This window comes from Nuphar pumila, chromosome 15, assembly GCF_984573655.1.
Source record: "Nuphar pumila chromosome 15, dmNupPumi1.hap1.1, whole genome shotgun sequence".
Lineage (NCBI taxonomy): Eukaryota > Viridiplantae > Streptophyta > Magnoliopsida > Nymphaeales > Nymphaeaceae > Nuphar > Nuphar pumila.
Window position 1 is genome coordinate 2,548,417 of NC_143263.1, and position 21,696 is coordinate 2,570,112.

Consider the following 21,696-nt stretch of genomic DNA (forward strand, 5'->3'; position numbering starts at 1 on the left):
TACGCCTTCATCCCAAAACAATTGGGGTCGGCGATATGAACCAACAAAGAAAATCATTCTGGATCTTCCACATGAATCCTTCTCATCCATTCATTTCTATCCAATGCCATGTCCTCGGTGAGGTTCAAAGCATTCATATCCTTTCCTATCACCTCCATCCATGTCTTCCTAGGCCTACCCCAACCTCTTTTAACTAATATATTTTCCCATTTTTCCATCCTTCTAACTGAGGCATCATTAGGCCTTCGTTGAATATATATATATTTTAATCTTTTTTACATTGAAAAAATTGCAGATCTTAATGAAACTTGGTCGAACCTGGGTCTGGTATGAAACTTCACAAACAATACCTGGCTCTATGTACAGACCCTAATCATATCTCTTTCTTTAGTTACAGGGTTTGGTATGGTTCTAGTCTGGCCTATTTGCTTGCACCGATCTCAGATTCATGCTTTTATTAAAGAGGATGAATATGAGATTTTGGAGATTTTAGATTCGATCCGAACCACCCAGTCTTCTTCTCTCCCCTACCCCCTAATTGGCTCAAGATCCTGATTTGAAATCCCCTGTTTGGTATGTCACATGGACGCGATCACGGATGATTAATATGTCTAGTACACAAGGGGATACAACAGGGAGTCAAAATGGAGTTATCCTTGTGACATAGGTGTTTGAGTGAAGGTTAGATCTGTCATGGGTCCCATGCTAGGACCTGGAGCTGCGAGTAGGAGATAATGCAGTCTCTTTTTTATTTGGTTAAATTCATAGTGGGTTCTATCAGGGTCCACACATAATTTGTCATAATTGAGTTCATATCCAAATACTATCAGATAGGATTGGTTTAATTAACCGAATCCGAACAATGTAGCGTCCTGATCGCGTCCGTGGATCCAACACGTTAATACTGTGCTGACTCCATCACAGTAGCACAACCCGATGCCTTTAAAAAAATCCAACCCGTTCGGAAGCCTCAGCCAGCAGACAATGCGTTGGGGACATATCCGTAAATATTTCGGGAATAATGGGAATTTTCGTAATATCTCAAAATTCAAAAATGTCTCGCGTCCTCCCCCCCCCAATAAACAAATTGCAATGCGATTAATTAAAGTTTGAGGTCCGCTCCAGCGAAAGATCCAAAAAAGGGCCGAATATATAAATCCAAAGAGCGTCCCATTATTTTCGGCCCCAAAAAATTCCTCTCATTTCGTTCTCTGAAAATCCTCTCGAGATCTCTTCCATCGAAGAAAAAGAAGAAGAAGAAGAAGGAGAAGGAGAAGGAGAAGGAGAAGGAGAAGGAGACGAAATAAGAAATAAAGGAAAATTTCCGTTTTTTGATTTTCTTGTCTCTAATCTTCTCCGGGTGAGTTCTTTGGATCTTTTTTTTTTTAATTTTTTAAATTTATTGTATGAATTTGAATGATATTGAATCTGACGCTTTTAGAGTAACGATTTCTCGTTTAATTAGTTTTTTTTTTATGGATTTTTTTATTGACGAGATTTTTCTGCAGAGTTTGCTTTTCTCTTCTTGAGATTGAGATTTGATCTGCATTTTCTTTATCTTTTTTTGTTTGTTTATTGTTCAGTGTTTGTTCATTTACGGGATTCTTTTCCTCTTTTGCCTATCTTTTCTTGAGATTTATATTGGATCCGCATTTTCTTAATATGATTTTTCTAATAATCGCCGATTTTTCGCTTATTTAGAAGTTTTTTCCTCCTCTTTTGGACCTTCTCTCTTGAGATTATGATTTTTTCTGCATTTTCTCGATCTGCTTTTTCTTTTCTTGTCGATTTTACATATTTTTTCTGGCGGGTGACAACTTGCTTTTTCAGTGTAAATATTTTACTTTTTTTGTTTTTCAAGTGGCTGTTTGTGGTTATTTTTGTTGAAAAGTTTTTTTTGACTTTCTCTTTTAGCAGATATAATCTGCATTTTCAGTCAGTTTTTGTATTAATTGACGGATTTGAATGACTTTGAATTTAGCGTCAGCTTTCTATTTCATTTGAATAATCTCGCTTTTAAATGTAGAGATTATTTTCATGTGTTTAACTTAGTTTTCTGCGTTTGATCCATGGTGAGATTTAATCTGCATTTTCTTATGTGTAAAAATGTTTAACTGTTGTATTTTCTTTCTGATTTTCAATTTAAATGAAGAGATTTTGTGGAATTTTCTTGATAACTAGTCAGGTATTCAATTCAACCTAATTTTCTAATGGTACTTTCTATCCGTTTAATATTCTTGATTTATGCAGGTTTCCCTTGGTGACTGCGTGCTCATTTGATGCAAACTGTTCCCTTTCTAAATGAAAAATCTGGAATTTTGCCTTTTTTAAAATATTTGGTTCGATTATTCTATGCAGATCGCCACTTTCTGTCATTGATTGAATGCTCTTAGGGTTCGTTATCTCTAAGTGTAACTTTTCTCTTTTAAATGTTTTTCATTTCTTGTGAACTTCAAACGCATTCTTTATTCCGCTCCTGTTGAACGATGTTCATATGAATTCCTTTTTAATATATTACTTTCTCTTTCTTCGTAAAACAAATGATTTGGGTAAATAATATTCACTTTAGGTATTTTTGTTGTTTTTCATTTTTTACATGCATTTTTTAAATTTCTTCTCCATACAATGAATCTTTATCTTCCTAATCTTGTGAATTTAGGTTAGCTTTATTTACACTCTCTGTAGGTTTTCTCTTTCCTTTTTTCTTCACACTCTCGACTTTATGGTAGATCGTCTTGCTTTGGTGAAGATTTTTTGCATACATAAGATTAATCTTATGAAGCATTTGTGATTGCATTTTTCCGTTGACAATTAGGGCATTTTTATGTTCCATTTCTTTTTTAGTATCTACGATGGATCCTTTTGCTATTGATGTTCATGAGTTACGATGGTTAAGTTACCTTTTATCATTTTTTTCCCCATAAAAACACCTTACGATGGTTATGTTCTTCTTTTTACCTTTACTTTTTGCTTTTTTGCTTGTACATTTAATGCTCGTCTGGTTCTCTGCTTCTTTTCTAGAGAAACTAACATTGACAAAATCTTGCCATCTTTTGAAATGTCGTTATGATTTGTTTTAATTTTGCCTCTTTCTTTGCAAACATGGTTACATCTTTTGGTGAACGAAGAGGCAGATTGGACTGCTCTTCTCCCTTTGTGTTTTATTTTTTTATTTTTCCCGTACTCAGAACTTTTCTGTATGTTTTCTTGTTTGTGTACAAGACATTGTCTTTATGATGAATAAATCTGTATACATGCCTCAGAATCATTGATGCTTTCTCAAGTTGTTTCTGGTTTGGCCTAGAATTCACTGATGTAAATTTTAATGTCACAGCGATACTCACAATGATACTCCATTTTCCACCTGTGCCATTTTCACTTATCCATGTGATATGTTTCTAATATCTCTGGTAACAGTTTTTCTTAAATCAGTCCAAAATTTATTTTTCTATGATTTTGGTTTCCACATATATACTTGTATTTTTAGTGGTGTTTCCTATATAAATCAAATCATGCTTAAAATTTTACAATGATCTATGCAACAAAAAATTTCAAGGTCTCTTGAAGGTTTTATTATTTTTGGCACTGTTTCTTTTAACTTTATTGATAGATTAAAAAATTTGTTTTCGAAGTCACCTTTTTTATTTATATTAGTGGAAGCTAGTGCTATGTTTACTTTTTGTTTGGAATGTGTATTTCTTGCTATATGCCAAAATTTGATGAACCAAGATCCTCATTTTGTATTGATATTTTCTTTTCTCAAAGCCTGGTTTTGGGTGTTCCTTCTATTATGTCAATGTATTGATTGGTTTGAAAGTTGAACATGCAGATTGAATATTTGCTGAGAATCATAGAAAGAACATTTTCTTGTGAAGAAGTGGATCTCCTAATCTGCACCGAAGCAGGCATTCTTTGCAAGCATCCAGTTTTCTTTCCAGAGAGCCAATGGTAATCTTCTAACTTGTCATGATGGGTAGTAATTATCAGACTTTGCGTAGTGCACTTTGAGATTTTTATGGAATCATACAGTGGAGTTAGCAAAATTTGTGTTTTTTCTAATATGGATGTGATTCTATGAGACTGGTTTCTGTTATCATTTTGTTGTTAATTTCCTATGTGAGCATTGGATGTTTTATCCTCTTCATAGGTTTGTCTGGATGTTAATTATGGCTTATTACAGGCTACCAATGAAAATCTGCCCCCTAACGTCATAAAAGAACTTGCAAAAGAGCTGAAAAATCTTGATGAGAGTCCACCAGAAGGCATTAAAGTGACAGTAAATGATGATAACTTCTCCACAATCTTTGCTGATATTGAGGGTCCAGGTATAAGAAAAAAGCTCTCTTTTCTCTCTTTTTTTAAATTTTTTATTTTGATTGTGTAAAATAAAAGTTGGGACATTTTTACATCTTTGCTTAAACTTCCTGACTATGCAGCTGGAACTCCATACGAAAATGGTGTTTTTCGCATGAAGTTGGTTTTAACTCATGAATTTCCCCATTCACCTCCCAAAGGTGAGCTGTCTACTTTGATTTAAAATTATATTTCACTTTATTTATGCAATAGCTAATAAATTGGTCTTGCATCAATATTAGTTGTCATTGTGTTTTATTCTTTCTGCTGTTTTAAGCTTTTAACAATTTTGTCACCATAGGCTATTTCCTTACAAAAATATTTCATCCAAATGTTGCAACAAATGGGGAGATTTGTGTCAATACACTGAAGAAGGATTGGAATCCAAGTCTTGGACTGCGACATGTTCTCATTGTAAGTAGAAACATATATAGAGTTCAAAGTCTAAAATTGGTTTTCTGAACTTGGTTTGCAAGTGACAGGTGCTTATAGGATTTTCTGATGACTATTACTGTCTAAATGTGGGATTGTTCGTTTAAATTTAATATTTATCCTTTTGATGTATAGGATGAGAGGGGAAGATTAGGAGAGAGGAGAAATATCACCATTCACCAATAAAAAGTTACAAATATGTTGTCATCAGCAGTGTTTTAAAACTCGCCGAGTCAACTCGTTGACTCGGCTCTGCTCGGCCCTCCAGCGAGTCAACCTAGCAAGGCAAACTCGGTTTGCCAAAACTCGGGCCTGACTCGGCCGAGTTCTGGGATGCTTGAAATTTGATTTTTTGGGTATTTCAGAATAAAAAAAATGTTTCTTGCATCAATAGGGAATAATTAATTGGCTTGTATAATTTGATCAGTTGTCTTGAGAATTTCTTCTTTGATTTTGTTATGGATTTTCTCACACATAGTATGTAACCCATACTTTCTCTCAAATATCTTTCTATTTTTCAAATTACTGAAATGGCTATAATGTTAATTTATTTTTTATGACTGAATATGATCATGACTTTGAAAAGAACTTGTCTTTAGCTATGTGTAGTTGGAAGTGTACACTACATGAGCAAGTTTCATGTGCTTGTTATGACTGTGATTCTTGAGCCTATAGTATGGCTGAATGTCTCTTACAAAGCACATTGGATATCCTTCATAGTTTCATCTCAAAAACTATAAGCCTCGGCCCCTCATTCTGCTGTTCAATATTGTCTTTTATTAGATGATTTCCTTGTGAGTCTATTCTGCATAATCAGATACTGTGGCCAATTTTTTCTGGCACTCATCCTAGTGCAGCTTAAAAGTGTAATTCTATATTGTACATGGTTACTTTTGATATGTGGGCATGTTTCATAAAGCACAAGTCCAATATTTTCTGAGTTGGGATCAAACTCTGATTTTGAAGTGGATTGGGCCTACAAAAGGTAGAACCTGGTGAACTGGCCATTACAACATTTATGAGTTGGTCAGGTCTCACCAAGCATGGACCATTTTAAAAAGTCCCAACTATAGACATATTTTGCTTAACATGAGCCCCTGTATATGAGTTTATCATCTCTTGTTTACTGAAAAACATGGTTTGAGACAAATTATATATTATTTTCTTTTAAAATCAAAAGTTAACAAAACCCGGTCCGAGTCACCGAGTTGACCCGCCGAGTCACGAGTCAATAAAGAACGAGTCGAGTCCCGAGTCACGGGTTTTAAAACCTTGGTCATCAGAGAAACATAATAAGCACATAAATAACTTACACTTCCAACCCCTTGCAAATTCTAGGTTTTATTTTATTATCAAACATTGTCTGCATGTTTCCATGTGATTGGTTTGATAGCTTATACTTTTTGACAATGGGGTTTCCTTGTTGCTCTGAATGTAGCCTTTCAAGTGTCCTGGTCTATGTTCCTCGAAAATTGATCACAGCTTGCTATGCCATATTAGTGTTATCTAGAGGCAAGATTTCCCTTTCAAATTTTCTATCTCCAAACATGAGTAGCATGTGTATTAAAATAATATTTAGTGATGGACTTATATTACTTCTCCATATGTTCAGTTCTTTGTCACCATAGGGTTGGTTCATGATATGTTTTCTTCCTTTCTGTTTCTTGAGATGTTTTTGATTCATGTCAACTCATTATGTCCTCATACTTACCGGGAAGGTTTTCTTGATGCGTGATTCAAGCGTGCTTACTCTATTGAGTATGAAGCAAGTATCTCTGAAAATTCTAGATAGAATAATTATTGAATAATGTGGAATAACTATCTTGCAATTACTTGTCTCAATTGACAATATTTTCTGGAGCTTAAAAAAAGAAAACTAAGAGAAATCCTTTTCCATCTTTATTGCTGGTGTGGTGGTAAAAAAAATTTGGATAATCCTTTATGAATGCCGTGACATCTTCTAATAGGGATATTCTGGAGTAAAGCTACATGATTATTCATTCTTTTGTGATGCTTTCCCATCTAAAAAATGCTTTGTTGTTTGTAAGTTTGCTGATCAGATTCAGTCATATGTCATGTTAAAAGTTGTCAGACGAAGAAGCGGGAGTGGGAAGCGAAACACTTCTAAAATTTTACGAAGTGGGAAGCACAAAGCGACTTATAAGTGAATTGGGAATTGTCTCGAAAGCGAGAAGAGAAGTGACCTAGGAATTGAACTGGAAGCAAACCAAGATTCGAAGGGGAAACAAAAAGGAAAGCGACATAGGATTCGAGTGGAAAGCGAGTAGAAATTGAAGAAGAAGCAAAAATGTAATTATATTTTTTCTAATTTACCAAAATATAAAATTTATGTTATCATTGACAAAATAAAACATGAGTAGATAACATTAAAGCTGATCTATTAATATCAAAACTGAATCATTTATGAAAGTGAAACCATTTAACAAATGCATCCTGTTGCAAGCATTTAATAATGAATACATCAAGAAACATTCATGTTTCAGAATCGTGTAACTCATATAGCAATGAGTCAAGAGTACATTTTGTAGCCTATATAATTTGCACAAATAAATGCTTCTAAGAATGTATATACACAAAATTCATTTTTTGGAAAATTTTCAGTGGCAACAAAATTTATGTATCAGAAAAATTTCTCCATGGTATGCTATAACATATCTTGTGAACCAATACAAGAAAAAAAAACCATTAGAATTATTCAACCCATTCAAATGCATAATGGGTACCCACCATCATAGGAAATCCAGCTATTCAACTTGTGAAATGCAAAAAGCCATGTAGTTCACTTATCACAGGACCAATAAATAGCAACAAAACAAAATTTAACATAGCAAAATCCAAGTACATATTAACCACAAATCCATCAATTTCAAATGCACCCACTACAAGAAAACAAAAAATAAACAGCCAAGAAAATTTCAAACGCACACAAGAAAAAACAACACCCAGAGAGAGAGAGAGAGAGAGAGAGAGAGAGAGAGAGAGAGAGAGAGAGAGAGAGAGAGAGAGAGAGAGAGAGTACTTGATCCCCATGGTTGTCGGAGCCGGAGATTGTTGGAGTCGCCAAAGCAATGTCGAAGTTGCCAAAGAACGAGAGAGAGACCACTCACAAACCCTAAAAACACAAAAAACCCTCCCCTTGCCTTTTAACAAAAAATTCTATGAAGAACAATTTGGCCTTTCAAAAACATTTTCTTTTTTTTGTAATGAAATGGGAGATCACAAGAAATATCCTTAAACACACAATAACCAGGCCACTAATGGGCAAGATACATAAAGTTACAAGGCCACTAATGGGCAAGATACATAAATCACAAGGTGCTTAAGCACAATAGCACAAGAGAGCATAAAATAAATAATGTGTTTTATTGAAGAAATGCTCTAAAACAACCATATAATGAGAGGGGACAAGGTCTCCTATTTATACTACAAAGGGGAGCTCCGTAGAGCTGTTGGGAGCTCCCCAACGGTCACATTTGTGATCGTTGGGGAGGATCCCAACAATCCTATTAAATGGACCAGCTTGTACATGGTCAAAAGTAAAAAAGAAAAGGTAAAAAAATAAAAAAGGAAGAAAAGTCCCTAGTGGACTGTGCTAATTACATAGGATAAAAAGACAAAAATACCCCTAAGGGGTATGACTATATATATATACATCTTAACAAAATACAAGAAAACACAACTCCCATAGTTAGGAATAAGTTTCCATCAAAAGAGAAACTCACTTCCCATTATCGGAGAAGCTCGCTTCCTATTTAAAAAGAGTACTTCCCCTAATGTTTAGGAAGCACCATTTTTCGTGCTTCCTAAATGCATTTTGGGGAAGTGTTCTTCCCCATGTCTATGAGTGTTTCCTGTAACCCTGATCATGCTATACTTGTAGAAAATCAATCACATACATACATATGTGGGAGCGGGACATGAACCGGATGTGCTTGGTGCTATATGATAATTTTCTAAAATTAGGATACTGGGAGACGACTGTACACACACATAGATGAATGCATGTGTATATATAAAAAAGCGATTCTGAACTGTACCTATTGCCTCCTTACAGGGCTCCTGAAGGATTTTTTTCTTCTTTATGTTTTTTATCAAATCTGACCATGCATGTGTTTTACAATCTAGTCGTTGGAGAGGGTCCAATGGCTAGAAATCTAGCCGTTTATAATTGAAAAACACATTTAATATTATTAAAATATGCATTCGAGTACATGATGACAATCCATGCTTATGCCATTTAATAATAATCATAAAGGCTACTTGAGACTTATACCAAAGAATTTCTTAATCCAACACAAGTCATTAACTTGAAAATAATCTTATTTAATACGGTATTTTAAAATAGAGCAATATCACTAAAACCTATGTCACACGGACTCGGCTCCAAGGTCGCCGCACCCGCGTTGACACGCACCGACACGGGTGCGGCTCGGACTCGGTCAACCCGACCCTGGGTGTGGTCAACGCACCCAGGGTCATTTTGGTCCATTTTTTGGAATTTTTTTTTTAAATTTTCTAGGCTACAGCTGTAAGGAAAAAAAACCCATCACAACTAAAAAACCTGTACACTTTCAAGTTTTAAGTACAGAATGGGCACAACTCAAGTTTTTGTGGTTTTTTCCTGTATGAAGAAAGTGAATTATTAGTGTATGAAGAAAGTGCCCAAAAGTGAATTATTCCTGTATGAAGAAAGTGTACAGAATGCCTTCACAACTCATCACCTGTCCCCTAATGGGCACAACTTTGACCGAGTCTTATTTATATATATATATATATATTTATTTTTTATTTTTTATTTTTTTTTAATATATATATAGCCGAGTCCCCGTGTCCAAAATTTTTGAAATTGCGCTGCACCCGTGTCGCACCCGCACCCGCACCCGCACCCATGTGACATAGACTAAAACATACATGGAATAACACATTCACACAATGATAGAAGGACCTTCTGAGAGCTTAGAAAACATCTATGTTAAAATAGTTCACACAATATATCTTTAAAATTCATGTTTGTACACATAATTAAAATCACCAAAGATAATCCATGATTCCATATATGCACATACGTTAAGAGACATCAAGAAAAAAATACAACATGAAATTTAATATTTTGCAAAACATGAAACACATATAAGACTTTGAGAAATCACATATTTTCACTATATATATTCATAATCTAAAACATATATTTCACATATCAAAAGACAATAATTTTAACATATTCCAAAAAAACATTTGTTTTTAATATAACCTTTTTTTTAAAACACCTACCATACATATGAAAATAGAAAATCCAAAGATACATACCAGAATGCGAAATCCTTGAATCTATATCATTCACTAATATGAATCTTTTCCAAGACCGCGATGCCTTACCCTTATACTATGTCATGAAATGACACAGATGCCAATGCACTCGGAAATGAACTTCAAGAATTGAAACGTAATGTATTTTAGACAAAAACATAAAAACCAAAACTAAAACACTAGGAATATGAATGAATGGATAATTTCATTAATAAAGAAAATTAAAAATACATAATATCCTCGCTACACAAATACACTCACACTCATAAACCTAAACTACCCATCACTCTCTCAACCCACACATATACACACACCCATACATTTATAGAGAAAGAGGAGAGATGGAATAAAGAGGCCACCAATCTAGCCCTTGGACTAGCCTCCAATGGCTAGATAAAATCAACTTAGGTTGACTAATATTATATATAATATATATTATATATATATATACCTATATACATATATACATATATACATATATATTGTAAAAATATCTCAAAGAGAGATAGTGTGCAAACCAAGCACCAACTCCACGAAGGGATATGTGCACAAAGGCACAAGAACACTTAACAAAATGTACCCAAGGTACAAATGAAGAACACAAATGCCAAAATATAAAGAATTTTATTGAACAATTTGAGAACAATGCTCCAAGCATTGAATACATTTATGAGGGGGATTCACCCCTATTTATACAAAAGAGGGACCCTTGGAGGGGCTCCCACTAGTCGTTGGAGCCCCTCCAGCGGTTAGAAATCTAACCGTTGGAGGGGTCCAACGTCTAGTGTTGGACCCCCTCCAAGGGTTGACTAAGTCAAAAAAGAAGAAAAGAAAGGAAAAAGAAAAAGGAAAAGAAGAGGAAGAAAAGAAAAAAAAGAAAAGAAAAGAAAAAGAAGAAAAAGTACAAACATATTCACTAATGTGAATATGCGCAAAAAGAGAAAAATACCGAAATACCCTTATGGGTTACATGTGAAAAATATATATTTATATATATATATATATATATATATATATATATATATATATATAACGATAGATACATATACATATATGTATATGTATCTCTCATTATATATATAAATATATGTATACAAGAAAAATAGAGATACAATTTAACATATATAATAATACATAAAAATTGTATAGTATATTTATCTTAACAACCAGCCACCTTGAAATAGCTGATAATATTGCGATATTTTCAAAATATTGGTGACAGTTTCCCTATATGGGTAATTGAAATATGTTTACCAACCAAATATGTTTACTGGTTTGAGCCAAGATTTTCATAGGTTTTTTTACTTTTTTTTTCGAAAATTTCACCGTACGGATGTAATCTAGACACTTGGATCATCCAATTACGATGTATAAGAAGGATCTTTTAAGGGTTGAATCAATGTCTTAGAATTTTCATAAATATTCAAGCATAAAAAATCACATTTCTTGATCCGATTACAATGATCAAACAATTGATTCCTAGAAAATGGACCACGCCGAATGCATCTGCAGGTTTAGATTTACAGAAAAACCTATGAAAATCTTGATTCATACCAGCAAACATATTTGGTTGTTTAACATATTCTAGTTTCCCTATATATAATTATTATATACCTTCTCTTCATAGTAAAAAGAAGAGAAACAGGAGAAAAAGATGTGGCAAGAGAGAGAAGAGAAAGAAAACGAGAAGGAAAGTCGCTAGTTTTAAACTAAAAGATTGAGCAGCCCCCTTGTCATGACGTGAAATGATATAAGAGAGAGAGGTCAAAACCAAGAAAATAAAAAAAAATTATTATAAAAAGTTGAACATTGATAAATTATAAAGTCCTTGAAGTTTAGATAGAAAATTGCTAGACTTCTTTTAGAAAAAGAAACTCAAAAGGCTGTTTTTGGTCTAGTGGTCATTACTGTTCACCATATAGTTATACTTGAGAAAAAAGGTAGTTTATAAGATATCAAACACTTTTTTATTTCTGAAGTGTCTATGCACCACACAATAAGTGTCCCATACTTGACATGTGTCCCGCATATTTTTTCTGATAGTGTGGACACTTTGAAGTTCAAAAATAGTTGTGTCCAAGCCATGTCTTGAAATGTTGATGTCGGCATCTGACACGGCTGGACAAGGACACGATGGACCTCTAGGAGTGTCCAGGTAACAAAGAATCTAATAGATAGAAATTCTGTGTTTGCTTGGTGTCTAGGGTAGTGTAGGAAAAAATGAATAAGGGATTATTCATTAGTCAAAATATTCTCTAACAAGTACATGTTACAAATCTTGAACAGTTTCTGCTTTCATCCGCATGCCACAAAACGATGAATATAAAATTAACAACTGATTGCTGGAGAGGCTATTTGCAATCTCAAAAATTTCCTTTCATGTTGGTTTATACCTAATGTCAATGCCTTCATTCATAATTTTCCTCTTTCCGATATTTTAATTTCTTTGGTTTATATAACAAAGCTTGAGCTGCTTCTTTCTGATGGTTCACAACTTTGAATCATCCAACAAGGATTGCATCGTAGCTTGCTGGCGGTGCCACTTGGGTGGACAAGAATGTGTTTGATATTTTCCGTATGAATTTGGCTTCTTGCAAGATCCTGTTACCAAGTTAAAACATTTGTATTCCTGAAGTCTAAGAAATTTGGCTTCTTAAATTTAAATGATTAATGAATTCGTCAGGGTATATAGCAGAGTTGCCAGTCGGGGAAGCGGAAGTGGGAATCAATTCTGGAAGCGGAAGCGGGAAGCATGGCACTTCTAAAATTTTAGGAAGTGAGCAGCACAGGACGACTTAGAAGTGAACCTGGAATCGTCTCAGAAGCAACCTAGGAAGCAAGGGGGAAGTGAAAAAAGAGAAAAAATAAAAAAAAATAAAAGTAAAAACACAAAAAAATGAAAAAATAAGGAGAATCAAGCTTCCCCTAAATTGGGAATCATGCTTCCCAAATTTTTTTAGCACTTTCCTGCACGTTTCTGAAGCACCACGTTTCGCACTTCCGAAACACGATTCGGGAAAGCACGCTTCCCCATGTACTATGGCGCTTCCGGTAACCCTGGTGTATAGGCACAAGCATGAAATGTGGGAAGTGCATCAGGAAACATTTCTCCTTTAGAATAATACTTCCAAAAGCACATTTAAGGCACATAATAGCCTTTCATATTGGCAATCAAAGCTACTATTCATTATTGGAATTAGCTGTTTTCTATTCTTTCAAGTTTAAATAGGTTTTCCTCCTTTTAACAAATAAATGCTTTGATGCAAAATAACAGGTGGTTAGATGTTTGTTGATAGAACCGTTTCCAGAATCAGCTCTGAATGAACAGGCTGGCAAGATGCTTCTTGAGGATTATGAAGAGTATGCTCGTCATGCGCGGTAAGTAGTTATATTCAGTTGGATTTTCTTCAGCCTATTGTCAATTTTTCATTATTATTAACAACCTGGATTTCTTAATCCACCTGAGGCCTCCCTAGGGTATGAGCGATACCCTGTTGCTGATGATTAAATAATATTTAATCAGATTCCATAATGCTTTTCTCATTAATAAAACAACTTTTAATGTGATTTCTGTCATTTTACTTAAGTAAGCCATGCTCAAGTAAATGATCATAGGGCCAGGTTTTTGTTGTTGTATAGGAAAAGAATAAGCAATTAGATGGACTAGTAGAAAAGATAGGCACTTTGATTTAAATTGGTAATACGTGAGACAGGTTTTGTAATTTGACTTTTCCTAAAATCTCCTACTTCATTGATAAACTATGTTTCTAGATTCCACCAGTTAACTGATTTAGTCATGACATTTTCAAGTTATTTTAGCAAAGAGAAATGAGCTAAAAATACCGAATGTTCATTTCATTTCTATTTACTTAGTTTTATTAGGATTTTCTTCTGAAATCATGATAAAAATGATGGCTTTCTAAAATAATGTTTTCTCTTTTTCTTTGCAAAGTGTTCTCTGTTTTGACCTTACTTTTTCAATTCCTTTGTAAAAGAAAAGGTTTTCGCAATAAAACTAGCATGCTTTATAGTATCCTAAGACAATCCCTTCAGAGAACAATATTTTGTGACTCTCCCAAAATGCCTTTCCAAAATAGGCAGCATTATACAACTTGGTTTTTGATTGTATAGGAAAGGCAAACAATCTTTGTTGTCTTGTGATGAAAATGATTTCATTACAGAGGACCAGTGCATGATAAAATTCAGGTAAAACAATCATTCGAACTCCATAAAGACTTCCAACCCTACCTCTCTATCCTATATTTCCACAAAAAATGTTCTTGAACCACATTCTGTATTTATAGATTTATTTATTGCTGTATCTGCAATAGCACCGACAACCCAGACTTTAAGTTTGGACATATGATATTCATCATGTTCAGACTTTAAGTTTGGACATCGATGTGTTTGGTGCGTTCGTGGAATGTTCTGTTACTGGCAATGTAGATCGCACTTTTGTTGTCACAACACATTTGTGAAGCCTTTGTTGCTTCAACTCCCATGTCAGCAAGCAGTCGTCGGAGCCAAACTACTTCCATGGTCGTGGTTGCCATGGCTCTGTATTCAGCTTCGGTGGATGAGAGAGATACCTTCTGCTGCTTTTTACACCTCCACGAGATTAATGATTCCCCTAAAAAGACACAAAAGCCAGTGGTTGAGTGTCTGTTATTGGGATCACCTCCCCAATCAGCATCAGTATATGCAATTAAATCAAGAGAAGAGGAGGAAGATAAGAAAAGTCCTCGTGAAAGAGAGGACTTGATGTATCTGATAATACGCATGACTGCTCCCATATGAACAGAAGTAGGAGCATGTTGAAATTGACTTGCTGTATGAACAGCATGTGCTATATCTGGTCTGGTAATGGATAGATAGGAAAGTGCCCCGACAAGCTGTCTGTAAGGAGTAGGGTCTGCAAGAAGTTCTCCATCATCAATCTTCATTTTAACATTAACAACTTCTGGAGTGTCAACTTTCTTATCATCAGTAATACCAGACCTGAAAACAATATCAAAAGCAAATTTAGTCTGAGATAATAAATATCCTCTAGGAGAATAAGCAACTTCAATGCCTAAAAAATATCTCAACAAGCCCAAATCAGTCATTTCAAAATGAGATTTAAGAAGTGTTTTGATTGTTTCAACTCCCTGTTTATCGCTTCCGGTGATGATCATATCATCCACATAGAGAAGAAGCACAATGATCCCTGCATCAGAATTCTTAATAAACAAAGCAGTGTCAGTTAAACAGAATTGAAAACCAATATCAATCATAACACGACTAAACCTATCATACCAAGCTTTTGGTGCTTGTTTAAGTCCATAAAGAGCTTTTTCTAAGCGAAGGACTTTACCCTTAGGAATACTTAGACCAGGAGGGGGTTCCATATATACTTCTTCAACTAGCTTTCCATTTAAAAAAGCATTTTTGACATCCATTTGAAAAATAGACCATTTTTTGATAGAAGCTAAGGCAATTAAGGTTCGGACAGTAGTCATACGAGCCACCGGAGCAAAGGTTTCTTCATAATCAATCCCATATTCTTGGGCATAACCTTTGGCTACTAAATGGGCTTTATATCTTTCAAGAGTACCATCACTCTTGGTTTTAATTTTATAAACCCATCGACATCCTATAGTTTTCTTCCCTGGAGGAAGATCTTGAATATTCCATGTAGAAGCCTTTTTAAGTGCATCTAATTCAACTTTCATGGCTTCTATCCATTTGATATCATTTTTTGCTTGAAAATATGTGGATGGTTCTTCATATGAGTGAATTAATGTAATAACTGCCCTATATGTGGGTGAGAAAGACTCGTATGATACAAACTTTTCTGGAGGCCTCGAGATTCGGGATGATTGTCTAGTTGGAATGTTAGAATATTTCTCAAGTGCACATGGAGTATTAGACTCTTGTCGCCTGGAATATTGAATACTAGTATCTCTATGAACTTCTTCATTTTCAACATTAAGATCAATAATTCTTGGATCATCATCAAAGTTACAATCAAGGTCATATTCATCAGATGTTGATGTTAGATCTAGCAAAAAGGAGTACTCAGTGACGTCTTTTAATTTTCTAAAATCAAAGAAGCTCTCCTTTTCAAGAAAGGAAACATTTCTAGACACATATAGTTTATTATTTTTGAAGTCAAAACATTTATAACCTTTCTGGTTTTCAGCATATCCTAAAAAGGCACAGGGAATCGCACGAGGGGAAAGTTTATCATTTTTGTCAGTAAATATGAAACATTTGCACCCAAATATTCTTAATCTAGAGTAGTCTGGAGAAATGTTCATAAGTTTTTCAATGGGAGTGATATTTTGTAACGAAGAAGATGGCATCCTATTAATGAGATAGGTGGCAGTTAAGGCAGCTTCTGCCCAAAAGTCTTTAGGGACTTGATTTGCTATTAATAAAGTTCTAGTGGTTTCTATAATATGGCGATGTTTTCGTTCTGCCAGTCCATTTTGTTGAGGTGTATAAGGACAAGATCTTTGATGTGTGATGCCATGCAATTTAAGATAATTTTGAAAATCTGTGGATAAAAACTCTCCCCCTGAATCTGTGCGAAAAATAGTAATATCATTTTGAAATTTGTTTTTAACCATATTATGAAAAGTTTGAAAGTATGAAAATATTTCAGACTTATGTTTGAGAAAGTACATCCACGTATGTCGGGAGAAATCATCGACAAAAATAACATAGTAAACAAATCCTCCTTTAGAAATTACTGGTGCAGGACCCCAAACATCCGAGTGTATTAATTCAAGTGGTCTTGAAGAGAAAAAGGTTCTGTTCTGAAATGGTAATCTTTTCATTTTGCCGAGAATACAATCTTTACAATCAAATGATTCAGAGTTACAAAATTTCCCTAGATTTGGAAAATGTTGGATTTTGGCTATATGTGGGTGACCAAGTCTCTTATGCCACAGTTCCAACTCTATTTTTTGAATATTATAACAAAAAGCTTTCTTCGGCATTTCCAAAAAATCCATGTAATAGAGTCCTCCTTCTCTATGGCCTTCCCCAATCAGCTTGCCTGACTGGCGATCCTGTACCCAACAACCATGAGAAGAAAAAAAAATATTACACCCATAATCAGAAATTTGAGATACAGATAAAAGATTTAAATTTAATTTGGGAACATGTCTAATTTCTGGAATAAAAAAATTTTTTGTTTTATAATTTTTTTCAAAATTTCCTATTCCTTCTATTTCAAGAGAAGTCCCATCAGCAGTAAAGACCTTTGACACACTTGTTTTATTTTTAATACATTTGGATAGACTTTGATTATTTGGGGTCATATGAAAAGATGCACCAGAGTCAAGAAGCCAAGAAATTTTACCTAAATCAGAAAAAGATGAGGCTGCTGCGCCGGTTGAAGCTTCAGATGAGGAAGAGGCACCTTTGATGAGAGGCTGAAGGATCTCCATTAGTTGGGCCAGGGAAACTGGTGCATCCTGATCTTTAGGCTCCGATCCAGCAATTGCAGCTCTTTTTTCTCTCAGCTCCTTAAGTTTGGGACATTGTGGCCTGTAGTGTCCCGGTTCATGACAGTGATGACAAATAACTTTCTTCTTATCATAGTCACCATTTTGTCGGTTAAAGTGAGGAGGCTTATATGATCGAACATGATTCCCTGGTCTAGACACGGCTAAAACGGAATCATCTTCAATTTTTAAAGAACCTTTCCGGAGACGATTTTCTTCCATTGTTAACTCTTCAATAGTTTCAACAATAGAAGGAATTTTTCCCCGGTGAAGTAGGGCCGATTTAGTGGTTTCAAATTCCGGCCTTAATCCAGTGATAAACTGGTAAAAATGTTCAACATCGAGTTGTTTCTGACGAAGCTCGATGTCTTCGGCACAATGCCACTTTGGTTCTAAAAGGGAAAGTTCTTCCCAAAGTTCGGACAACCCATTGTAATATTCACGAATAGTTTTGTCTCCTTGTGTCATCATTCGAACTTTTTCTTGGAGGTTGCACACGTGTGCAATATCTTTAAGGGAATACATATTCTTAAGGTATTCCCATGCCTTATCGGCATGATCAAATTTGGCAAGACTTGAGCATTTTTTAATGTCAACTCTATTGATAAGCCATGACATTATCTTCGCATGAGATATTCTCCATTCTTTCCATTTCTTCTCGTATGAGGCAATAGCCTTGATTTTCTCTTCTTCCGATAGAGGGACGTCTTTATCTCCCTCCTTTTTAGTAAGAGATAGCTTAGGTTCCGAATCGGAACCATCCACAATCCCCCATAAGCCTTTTCCCCATATATGGTGCTTCATGATTGAAGCCCATGTTACATAGTTCGTATCGCTTAGTTTCATAGGCATGATGGTGACTTTATCATTGTCATCCATCGATTACAAGGAGAGAAAGAATAGGGATAGAAGAGAAACAAGAAGGAAAATGAGAAAGAAAGAAAAAAAAACAATACAACAAGATGTGAAATCTTCTCCAATGAAGTGATAAAACACTTCTCTTCAAGTGGCGAACACTTTTGCAAACGGGCACGGAAACCGAGGCAGCTTTTCCTCAAGATTTAGTACTTCCGCGGCTTTGATACCATGAAATGAAATGGGGATCTTCGAAACACGAGCTTTGATTAACAAGAGCAAGTGTCAAGAATGACACTAAAGCATAACCCTTAAAAAGGGTATAACTGGAAACAAAATAAAAATAAAAATGTATTCTGTATTGATATGAAAAACCAATTGCTTAAGAAGCATTGGAGTAAAATACAAGAGGGGCTGCACCCCTTTATATACACAGCTGAAAGAGGACTCAATAGAGCTGTTGGGCATAGTCCAACAGCTCTATTGCTAGTCAAGTCTGGACAGGACTTGACTAGCAACAGTCATTCTAGTTCAAACTGAACTAGATGACATAAAGACAAAATAAAAATAAAGGAAAAAAATACAGAAAAGAAAGAAATTAAAAATGTATTTATATATATATATATAATAATATAATATTATTATATATACATATATGTACAGTTTTACATTTTAACAATTATGCACACTTCGATTGTGCTTGGCTAGGACTTTCATCGAAATTCCCATGTGGTGGTAGGACCAAGATTTGGGCTCAACCTCTTAGGCTGCTGCAATCAAACCTACACACACCCAAGTTAGATAGATATAATAGCAAATATGGTTTGAGGTTGATTTTAGGAACTACAATAATAACGAATATTATGAAGAAATTTGGTTGGTGGATGTAGGGCTGAGTTGAAAGTTTTCATTGGGCTGACTTGATATATGGTGTAGGATATTACTGTAAAATTATGCAAGTTTTTGTCATCTTTTCGCTACTGTTTATTTATCTGTACTAATACCGGAGATTAGATGTAATTTGAATGAAGATCAATGATGCAGTTGAAACTTGAGTTGGGTGATTCGGTTGCCTCATTCCAGCTCTTGCTTTGGTGTCTCATTTTCCTCATTCTATGTCAATTTTCTTTCAATATGCATGTACATGAAAGAGAATTCATTTGCAGGCACAGATTTTCTGAACATAATTTCCCATCCAGAGTTCGTGCATACCCATGCATGCATGCTTTCTTTCTTGCTTTCGAATGATAGTTGTTGATAGTGAATTTTATGTTTTGTAGGCTATACACTGGCATTCATGCTAAGCCCAAACCCAAGGCAAAAGCAGCAGCCATCTCCGAATCTACTACTGCCCTTAACGTTGCACAAACAAACACAGTTGTAACTGGTGCAGTGCCAGCACCATCCCCGCTCGCTCCTTGCATGAGTGCCAAGGGAAATTGTGGTCAAGACCCAACAGTCAATGCGAGTTCTGCAGCAATTGGCGCTTCGGCAGTTCAGAAGAAGGAAGTGGTTGCTAAAGTTCAGTTTGACAGGAAGAAGATGGACGCAAGAAAGAAGAGTTTAAAGAGATTATAGCAATCTGAGGTAACAAGAGTACTACAGATTTGGTCTCGCTATGATAGATATCAAAGTTGGAAATAGGCCAAAAAATTTAGTACAAATAATTTAATTATCAGAGACTAATTCTCTTCCATTATTGATATGGCTTTGTGCCTCCCTACACGCTATTCACGGACAGATCATAGTTTTTCCATGTTATATTCTATATAATTTTAACAAATTTCTGCAAATGAAATATTCATGATAGAACCTGCTGGCTAAAATTTGAGACAGAAAACTGTCCCAGGCACCTTAGATATCCATCATCCAGATGAACGACACTTCAATGCTATCAAAAGCATCATATGTTTTTAATGAATCTTAGCCATCCATTTTTCATTGGGAAATTGGATGGAATTAAAAATTCTTGTAAAGCCATCTAGATGGAAACCATTTTTTGTTATGGGTTCTGGGTGTCGTTCATCTTGACAACCAATTGCATCCAAGGTGCTTTAGATTGAGGTTAACGTTCAAGGTTCCTTGGACTTTATTTGGTTGCGACCACTATACACCAGGGTATTCAAACCTGTAATCAACATTCTTTCATTCATCGGCATCACGATGCCTTGTTCCATTTTCCTCATTGATAAATAAATAAAAGCAGTGGATATTTAGGTTCTACGAATATCAGCTTGGCACTGACTACGCCCTATGCTTTGCAGAAAGTGTCGGGTAACTTTCAAACGTTGGTACCCGTCTCCGTGCGTCTGGGCCCCATGCACGTCTGCACGTTCATGCAAATGTGGGATGCGCAGATGCCCGCTACCCTTTCATCTTCATCTGTGAAGTGCTAGTCGAAGACTCAGATGGTAAACCATCAAAGTATCAAATATGCATTCTAATTTCTAAACCACCCTACTCCATTTATCTGTAGAACAATGGGTAGTGCATTCCTAAGACAGTTTCTCATATCTGAAAGGTTCCTTTGGCTACCATCCTCAAGAGAGCCAGTTATAGCATCAAGCAGCGGGGCTGTTTGCATGAACATTCTTTACGCGAATGAGGTGCGCTCTGAAGCTGCTCATGCTACTTTCCTCGCTTTTTTTTCCTGAAAGCCAAGTTGGGGTTAGGCAGTTCCCTACCAGATATGAATAATGAGAAGAAATTACAGACTATGAGTATCCTCCCGCGATGGGAACCAGTCCGGGGGGTGGAATTTCCATGATTTGCACAACCCCCCTCTGGCTAAGTTTTCTAAGTATTTAAAAACAGAGTTAGAGTTACAACTCAATTTCTGTACAATTCATCTCTCAAAACTATACAAAATGTTTGTCAGTTCACAGGGAACTTCAGATTCCGAACCCTTCCCCTCAAGTGTTCCACTGATTTTAAAGATGAGGTCTGGACGACGATTTTCAATGATGATTTTGGACCCAGCTTTAAATGAGGTGAGGATCTTGGACCAGCCCGCCCATTCCTTGTCCTGCAGCGAGCCTTTGAGCGAGAAACATCCTGAGTGATCTCTAATCGAGAATCTAAAATGCAAAGTTCGTTGAAATAAGCTGCTGATGTTGATGAGGAACCAGCTGGGGTTGGGAGGTTGCCAAGCCGAGAGGCGAGTCCATTTAATAGCCGTTTCACTTTGAGAATCCTGTAATATTCCATTCATCCCGAAGTGGAGGGTTCAGTAATC

General features: G+C 35.5%; 1 protein-coding gene across 1 annotated transcript; it reads left to right on the top strand.

Moving 5' to 3' along the window:
* Window positions 1-1,180: 1,180 nt before the first annotated feature.
* LOC149814122 (ubiquitin-conjugating enzyme E2 22-like) lies at window positions 1,181-20,259 on the top strand. The gene is made up of 7 exons (XM_089988272.1): window positions 1,181-1,360; window positions 3,830-3,948; window positions 4,181-4,325; window positions 4,437-4,514; window positions 4,655-4,767; window positions 13,388-13,491; window positions 19,742-20,259. The coding sequence occupies exons 2-7, from the start codon at window positions 3,946-3,948 to the stop codon at window positions 20,037-20,039; spliced, it is 741 nt and encodes a 246-aa protein (XP_089844398.1). The 5' UTR covers window positions 1,181-1,360; window positions 3,830-3,945; the 3' UTR covers window positions 20,040-20,259.
* Window positions 20,260-21,696: the final 1,437 nt, after the last annotated feature.